Raw genomic sequence first — 9,335 nt, forward strand, 5'->3', positions numbered from 1 at the left:
AACAAATGGAATATTTTCTCACGCACACACAGCCACTCTCACCCCCTGCAAATACACAGTATAACCAGCCTCTCAGAACTCCAAACATACACACTGTAATCAGTCCCTCACACCCCCTCTCACACTGTAATCAGCCTTTCTCCCACCTCACATATACACAAACTGTCGGCAGCCCAAGCTTCTCCCACAATTGTTGGATCTTGCTGTGCTGGCTGCCACTTCCTCATTGATGCTCAATGATTGCAGTGCACACTATTGAGAAAGGAGAGTATAACTCCGAGGACCGGTACCAACCTGATTTCCAATGCACTAAAGGCAGTGGGCAGTCAGGACACCTCACACAGTGCAGTATAACTCCAGTGCTATGTAAATCTGGGTTTCAAATTCTCGGGGCAGATTGTGAACTGACTGAAGAATCTTTTAAATGTCACAAGATCGTGGGCAAGTCCCATGTTTGTTCCCCTTATAGTCGCTCCTGTCAATGGAGGAATGCGCACGTGCTCTTTCCCGGCGGGCAGACTCAATTTGAGCCTGAATATATCTCCATTTTACAGGCTGTACTTCACATGCTACCAATCTCACAAGAGCAGGAGTAGGACTACTGTCCCTTCCGCCTGCTCCCACAGTCTGTATGATCATGACTGATGAGTCTCCTATAGATCAAACATCTGCCTCTCTCAACTAATCTCAGAGCACTGATACCTCCATGTTTGGCTGCAGCTAATTCTAAGGCTCTCAATTAATAACACCCTGCCCTCAATATCAGGCTTTCTGTTATAACAATCTCTCTCTTACACAACATACCCTCAGTATCAGGCTCTTTGTTATAACTCTCTCTCTCTCTCATGCACACCCCAGCCTCAATAAAAGACTGTCAGTTATAACACTCTCTCTCTCAGATCCCATCCTCAGTATAAACCTCTCAGTCAATGCTTTCTCCGTTATAAAGCCGGACATCAACAACTAGTTTTACATTTCAACATAGCCTAAGTCTCGCTCCTAACAGCCTGTCATTATAAGGATAGCGCCTACAAACAAAGCTGGAGAATTTGAGGCATTTCACTTAACCCTTGCAGATGTTAGTGTCTGAACATTGCATTCATGTGATAGCCCCTCTCTGCTAGAGTTAAGGCTAACAGATATTAACAGGCGCAGTAATATTCCCACAGCGCAGTTGGGAGGGGGAGAGGGGGTGGTGTGTTAGTGGCCCGGCGGCAATATCGATAACATGAGAGAATCACCAGCTTCTCAGTAAAGGGCTATCGTAGTGGACCGCACACAACACGACCCACTTCTCTATCCTGTTGAGTCCCTTTTCCTGTAAGCTGTCATCCACATAGTCCCCTCCCCAAAATGGAGAATGCGAGATGGCTAAAGTCATTGTTTGAGCCTATAGGTCTCAGAGGTAGAATATCAAAAAGCGTAAACCACCATCGAGTTTCAAACCAGCCGTGTAAGCAGAGGCAAAAAAAAAATAGCATCGGAACTGCAGCAGTAACTTTGTTTTTCCTTTAATTTATTATTTATAATTATTTTTATTTAAAGTTTCTGCCCCTTAACGGTGGGGCTTGTGTTGATACATGCACTGAATCAGATGTGGTGTGTTTGGTGAGAGTAATTGTCAGCGCCTGAATCTTATCTTTTTTTGTTATGGTTTTGCCCCACTTGTGCAGAAAAAATTATCTGTTTTCGTTTTTAGGCATCTCGTATCCCCGCTGGCCTGAAGACAGCCCTGTCCCCATCACGAGATTCGATGGAACTAACTCAGTCTTTACAAGATATGCAAATGATAGTGTTTATGCAAACTGGATGGTGTCACCTACAGTTGTAAAATTGATGGAGCGGTGTGATAGTTAATAATAAAAACAGCCCAAGAAAAGCCAACAAAACCGCACACTCATGGTCACACCCTTTTTCCCCAGCACACACTCACACACACTCACAGGCTCCCTCTCTCTCTCTTATGCTCCATCCTCACAACACTACACAGGCTTAAACCACGTGTATGTTGACTGTGAAGTTCTGATATGGTGCAAGAACCTACCTGAGAAAATGGGACAGAGCGACTGAGCTCTGAATCCTCGCCTGGTGCCCTTTCCTTCACAGCAGTTGATCATTCACTATTAACCGCACCCACCTTACCCCCCACCCCACCGCCCACACAGCCCCCGGTGCGAGAGTTAGCGTTGCTGGAAGCTGGGTAGCAGTGACTGGATCTCCAGCTTGGACGATCTGGGTCATTATTTCCTTTAACAACCTGAAGTGAGTAAAGGGAGGAAATGAGAGGCAGGTGGGAGTCAGATGGCTGCTTGGTTGCCTTACAATGCCTGAGGTGAATGGGAAAGCACGATGGAAAGCGACACACTGAAGTAATCTGCACAGATTTAAAGGTTACAGCGATCTTTGTGCCAACCCTGAGTTTCTGGGGCTGAACCATTTAGATTTTTAGAGTAATTCATTCCTGGAGTTTTAAATAAACCAAACCTGTCCATATGTGCAGCTACCTGACGATGACCCAGTAGCAGCTACATTTGGGTTTTGATGTCACTGACCCTGCAAGTCCAGAGCAATGTTTACTGTCCCTTGTCTGTGAATCAGATCCACCCGAACTAACTGAGCCATCTCTCCCCGACACTCTTCCTTGTCTTTGGGTCTACGTCCTAGAATTCCCTGAGTGATACATTGGGAGAGCACCATCGGGACAAGCACAGCAGCGATTCAGGGAGAAAGGCCACCACCACCATCTCAAGGAACATAGCAACAGGCTTAGGCCATTCAGCCCCTCGAGCCTGTTCTGCCATTAGATCCTGTTGATACCATCTACCAGCCTTAGTCCCATAGGGTGGGGGTGGGATGACAGTGGTGTAGTGATAATGCCACTGGACTAGTAATCCAGTGGCCCAGGTTAATGCTCTGGGGACATGGGTTCAAATCTCACCACAGCAGCTGGTGAAATTTAAATTCAATTAATAAAATCTTGGAATATAAATCAAGTTTCAGTCATGGTGACCGTGAAACTATCATCGACTGATGTAAAATCCCATCTGGTTCACTAATGTCCTTCAGGGAAGGAAATCTACCATCCTCACCCGGTCTGGCCTACATGTGACTCCAGACCCACAGCAATGTGGTTGACTCTGAAAAAATGCCCTCCGAAACGGCCGAGCAAACCACTCAGTTCAAGGGCAATAAGGGACGGGCAACAAATGCTGGCCCTGCCAGTGATGCCTAGATCCCCAGCTCATGGGGGAATGTAACAGGCAGACAAACCTCTTAAATTCTTCTGGCTGTGATAAAAGTCAAGGATGAGGTGGCAGCATAGCCTAGGAAGGGGGTGGAAAACAATGGCAGAATAATAATCGGGCCCTGGACGGAGGAGGTTGACTGGCCTTGACTCACTCCATGTTTTCTCATCTGCTCGGATTCTTCCTCAATGCATATTGCAGCTACCTGCTGGAAATGTGCAAAGAGGCAGATTTTCTGTCTAGATCCAGCTCTGTTCACCCGAGGAGGTGAATGACTTGATTGGGAAAGGAGCAGAATTAGTTGGTGTGAAAATGGAAGGAGCGGTAAGAGTGGAACAGGAGCCAGTGAGCCAGCCTGGTGGCGTTCCTCACCGTGGCTCGTTCTGATTGTTCGAGGCTTGTTTGCAACATCAGGTCTCACAGGGAGGGGTGAGGTCAGTGACCAAGGATAAATACATCCACAACATGAGACTGTCACAGAGTCATTTAGGACACAGGAGGAGGGTGTTCAGCCCATTGAGCCCATGCCAGAGTTGTTAACCCACCCACACAAACGTGCTAAGGGATCATAATGTCCAGGATTTGATAAACTGATGCACCTTCTCGAGGGCAATTAGGGGTGGGCAATAAACTTTGGCCTCTCCAGTGATGCCCACATCCCAAGGACGAATATAAAAATACTTTGCTGGAAAGGCTGAGGAATTAGCACTGAGTGAATGTTTTTTTTTCGCAAGAGGTCCAGTGCCTGGGGCTTTGTTCTTGTCCGACAAGCTGGGGCATTGAGGGAGGAGGCACCATTTTCACTACCCCTCCGCATTGGCAGGGAGGATTCCAAAAATGCAGAAATGAACTCTGTTGTTCTAGATGTTGGATTGGTTCTGCCTCAGCTTCCTGTTGGGCTACCTGTTGCTAGATTCTGTGCGCACCCATGACAACAATTGGCTGAAGCTTTCAAATCCGGCAAGCTGTTTTTATAAAGCTACTTCGAATAACTTTACTGGAGTTGATGGGGTTGGGGGGGAGGCCAAAAATATACGGTTTGCAATTTTAGAGCTTTGTAAATATGTATCAAAGTGATTCGATCCTTTCTACACCAGGGCTCCTGAGATTTGGAAGGGCTGGGGTGGGAAAAAAAAACTTTCCTTTTTTTTCATTTCCCTTTTAAGGAGCCAGGTGTGGGGTCCACGTGATACATGGCACAGCATTGCCATCTGCTGGCAAGAGCAGGAACAGCCTCAACGGCGACAGCTTCTGCTCTTGGCAAATTAACGACCAAGGAATTATAACATACAACGCTAGCGTTTTGAAAACCGCACACATTTTCACTGCAGTATCAGGTCTGGGGCGTTTTACTGGAGGTATTAAACCATTCAATTTAAACGGTTCACCACATCTGTTGAAAGACATCGGATCAATTAATATCTCACTAACCCTGGGGCTAAATTTGCACACTTGTCATTTTTCAGGCCGTAATAGTAACTGTAAAGAGGGGTGATGGCTGTTCCCAAAGTGGGGTGAAAATTCAGAAGAAAATTATGCTCTGTATAGATCTCTGTATAGATCGAGCTGAAAGGTATTTGAGAAAACTTATTTTTTCATCCCACACGTAAGATATAAATGCAAACAATTTCCATAAGCCAATGCTCATGCTTAGTGAGGCTCCACTTCGGAGGAGGATCCTCACAAAATTGCCTGGTGTGTGTGTATGATACATGACATGTGTGTGCGTGTGTGTGTGTGTGTATATGTATTTATGTAGCTGGGAGTACCCAGTTTTGGCGGGGTAGTGGATCTCCGTTATATCCCCCGCTAAATATTTCTTTCCATCGAAGTCGTTAAAAATGGCTAATTGGGCGAGGTTGTGTGACAGGAAGATGATTCCCCACCCGACCCCCTCCCCCACCACCCCCACGCCCCCAACCAACGAGTCCTTGCCAACATTCCACTCCCCCTACAATATTACCAAAACTCAGACTAACTGCTCTTTGGCTCTGTTGTGGAGTTAGGGGGGATTTTTGCACCTCTATTGTCGCTGTGACCTTTACCTGTGCCCTGTCCATGTCTGTTGCACTCAGATCGCAGCCCAGTACAGGAGACAAGCTATCTTCATGGCCTTGCTCCTGCTCTCTGCATAATGTGGCATCTTCTGATTGTTTAATTCACGCAGAATGACTTAGGAAGTATTTTTTTAAAATGTAAAAAAGTATCGCAAATAATGCCATCATCATATTGTATTAATTAAAACTAATTTATTAATTTTGGAATTGACTATTTAAACTGAATATTTCAGTGTTTTTTTTCGAGTATAATGATATTTGTTTCTGCATTTGTTGTGTAGATTTAGCGGGCACAATATTGATGAACTGTTATGCAATAAATGGCGGATGTAAATGTTTTTTGGATAAAAATAAAAAGGTTACTCTCTCGTTTAAATGTCTCTCGATTCAGCTTGTTTTAAAACTGCTTCTGAAACAGAGGGTTTCACTGGTTCTGTATGTAGGTCAGGGGGACTGATCTGCTCTGTGCGCAGAACAAGCAAGTAAAGAGGCGGATAGATTGCCCCTCTCTGGGACAGAAGGTGCTGAGCTCAAGGCCGGCACGGGGAGTTTGCGTATAGAGAGGCAATGAGCGTACAACTTACCTCAGAGATAATGGGTGTACAACGTCCTCATAATCTAGACTGCAGTGCTGAGGGAGTTCTGTATTGTACAAAGTGTTCCTCAATAGACAGAAGGAGAAGATCATCCATGGTCATATTGAACTGAGGCCTTAAGCATATAAATTGTCTGCCTGTTTCCATGGACCAGGCCTGGATTTGCCTCCCAGGCAGTCCCTGGGAAACATCACTGGTGGTGGGAATATGTCAGGGAGCTGTCCCAATGCAGCTCCATCTTCATTTCCCAGAAAACTCACCTCTGTCCCCCTACCCTCCCCCGTCCCAACTCCAAAACCACTACCATGGGACTGGGAAAATCCAGCCAGGTGAGTTCCCAATCTCAGGCTTGCTGCCAGTCTGTGCAGATTACAGCCTCACAGATGGAGTTACAGAGGAAGGAGCAGTATTCGTGTTTCACACGACTAGGATCCCACAAACAGCGATGAAGTGAATGATCGGTTAATCTTTTTATGAGGGTCATGCTCCCCAGGCACCAGAGCTTCCACCTCTTCTTTAAATCATCGAATCTTTAGCATTCATCAGTTTTAAACAGCCTGCTTCCTTATCTCATCTGAATGACAGCGCCTCTGACAGTGCAGCATTGCACTGGGAGTGTCAACCTGGACTCTGTGCTCAAATGTCTTAAGTTTTTTTTAATTCATTCGTGGGATGTGGGCTTCGCTGGCTAGGCCAGCATTTATTGCCCATCCCTAATTGCCCTTGAGAATGTGGTGGTGAGCTACCTTCTTGAACCGCTGCAGTCCATGTGGTGTAGGTACACCCATAGTGCTGTTAGGAAGGGAGTTCCAGGATTTTGACCCAGCAACAGTGAAGGAACGGTAATATATTTCTGAGTCAGGGTGGTGAGGAACTTAGAGGGGAACTTCCAGGTGTTGGTGTTCCCATCTATCTGCTGCCCTTGTCCGTCTCGATGGTAGTGGTTGTGGGTTAGGAAGGTGCTGTCTAAGGAGCCTTGGTGAATTCCTGCAGTGTATCTTGTAGATGGTGCACACTGCTGCTAATGTGTGTCGGTGGTGGAGGGAGTGAATGTTTAAGGTAGTGGATGGGGTGCCAATCAAGTGGGCCTTTTGTCCTGAAATGGTGTCTAGCTTCTTGAGTGTTGTGGGAGCTGCACTCATCCAGGCAAGTGGGGAGTATTCCATCACACTCCTGACTTGTGCCTTGTAGATGGTGGACAGGCTTTGGGGAGTCAGGAGGAGAGGTACTTGCCACAGGATTCCTAGCCTCTGACCTGCTCTTGTAGCTACAGTATTTATATGGCTGGTCCAGTTCAGTTTCTGGTCAATGGTAACCCCAGGATGTTGATAGTAGGGATTCAGTGATGGTAATGTCATTGAACGTCAAGAGGCGATTGTTAGATTCTCTCTTGTTGGAGATGGTCATTGCCTGGCACTTGTATGGCGCGAATGTTACTTGCCATTCGTCAGCTCAAGCTTGGATATTGCCCAGGTCTTGCTGCATTTGGACATGGGCTGCTTCAGTATCTGAGGAGTCGCAAATGGTCCTGAACGTTGTGCAATCATCAGCGAACATCTCCATTTCTGACCTTATGATGGAAGGAAGGTCATTGATGAAGCAGCTGAAGATGGTTGGGCCGAGGACACTACCCTGAGGAACTCCTGCAGTGATGTCCTGGAGCTGAGATGACTGACCTCCAACAACCACAACCACCTTCCTTTGTGCTAGGTATGACTCCAACCAGTGGAGAGTTTTCCACCTGATTCCCATTGACTCCAGTTTTGCTAGGGCTCCTTGATGCCACACTTGGTCAAATGTGGCCTTGATGTCAAGGGCAGTCCCTCCCACCTCACCTCTGGAGTTTGTCCATGTTTGAACCAAGGCTGTAATGAGGACAGGAGCTGAGTGGCCCTGGCGGAACCCAAACTGAGTGTCAGTGAGCAGGTTTTTGCTAAGCGCTGTTGAGGCTTGTTCCCACAACTTCCTGACTCAGAGTGTTACCCACTGAGCCTAAGCGCCTCATGATTGAACCTACATTTATATAGCGTCTTTCACATCCTCTTGCTTTCCTTTCTCGAGATTACCGGAGCGTCGCACGTCTGTTGGTTACAGATTTCACAGGGTGGTGAATGCGCTGGATCTTGTAGCAGGGCATCACTGCGATGGAGAAAACTTTGAAAAGAATTGATTAAAGTTTGGCTCTATGCTGCTGCTCCCGATATCTGGAAATTCAGGTCCTCACCTGGGACAGCATGTGCACTCCTGAGCTCCGGTTCATAGCCTGGCCACTGGCAAGGGAACACAGACAACAGGTGAAACGCCCCCTCACAGGAAGATGGGGAGCTATCGCAGGCCAAAGCAAGTATTGTTGAACGCCAGGGAATGGGGTACCTATATTTGAAAATAAAGTGCACCAATGAGAGGACAAAGTGAGGGGAAAAAATGACTTGTTGCTGCCTATCAGATGAAAACATCGTCTTCTGACCCAAACATTTCCTGCCAGAACCCTCCAGGGTTAACCCTGTGTAATGACTTGACCTACCGGACAGGTTTCTACTTTGAACAGATAACTCTATTGCAGGGAGCTCTGTTAGAAGCTACAAGCTTAAACCAGGTCCACGGCTAGAAAGCTCCTCCACCCCACCCCACCCCACTCGCACTTAGAGCTCATTCGTCAAGAACAACCACATGACCCCCTATCAGGCAGGAGGAAAAGCTACACCTTCAATCACTACACTTCCTCCAACTATGTTTTTTTTTTACATTTCCTATTGACAAAGAACATTTTAATCCACAACATATACATATATGCAGGTCAGGTGAGTAATGATTAAGTCACTGAGGTGGCTTTCTTATTCAGCTAGAGCAGGGTAGCTCTACCACTTGAAATTCTCCCACTGGATTGACATGATCAGGACCTGCAGCAACAGATACATCATTAGAAAGTGGCAGTTCAGGGTTAGGCAACTCTACAGAGACATCGAGCATGTCTATTTTAGGTCAATCTAACACCTCAGGGGTTAATAGTTTGACGTTAATAACAGGCAGAATAGCTGGTTGTTGGAATGTCTCTCTACTCCTTCGGTGATCCACATGTCTTCAAACAATTTGGTTTTCTGCTTCCACTTGGAATGACAAAGGTTCAGTTTTAGAGACAAATATACAAGGAATCCAACGAGGACCATTTCCAAAACTCCACATGAAAACTGTCTCTCCCACAGTAAATCTTCGAACTTCGTTATGAATATTGTGATTCAATTCCTGACTAACTCTGGTTCTTCTCTACCTTCCCGTCTAAGTTTGGAAACACCAGACTTAACCTTGTATGTAGGCTGCGTTTCATCAATAATTCAGACGGTTTTGAACCTGTAGTTGAATGAGGAGTCGTACGAGAATTGAGAAGAAAGCGGGAAAATCGAGTTTCTAAAGTACCTTCGGAAGCTTCTCCATTGCTG

At 46.3% G+C, this 9,335-nt stretch overlaps 1 protein-coding gene across 1 annotated transcript in view; it reads left to right on the forward strand.

Annotated features, from left to right (window-relative positions):
• Window positions 1-1,860, forward strand: part of ret (ret proto-oncogene receptor tyrosine kinase) — a 44,863-nt gene extending 43,003 nt beyond the window's left edge. The window contains exon 18 of the mRNA XM_078530982.1: window positions 1,700-1,860. Within this exon, the coding sequence (XP_078387108.1) occupies window positions 1,700-1,857 (158 nt within the window). The 3' untranslated portion in view covers window positions 1,858-1,860. The remainder of the gene's footprint in view (window positions 1-1,699) is intronic.
• The last annotated feature ends 7,475 nt before the right edge of the window (window positions 1,861-9,335 follow it).

The sequence above is a fragment of the Cetorhinus maximus genome, chromosome 27 (assembly GCF_964194155.1).
Source record: "Cetorhinus maximus chromosome 27, sCetMax3.hap1.1, whole genome shotgun sequence".
NCBI lineage: Eukaryota > Metazoa > Chordata > Chondrichthyes > Lamniformes > Cetorhinidae > Cetorhinus > Cetorhinus maximus.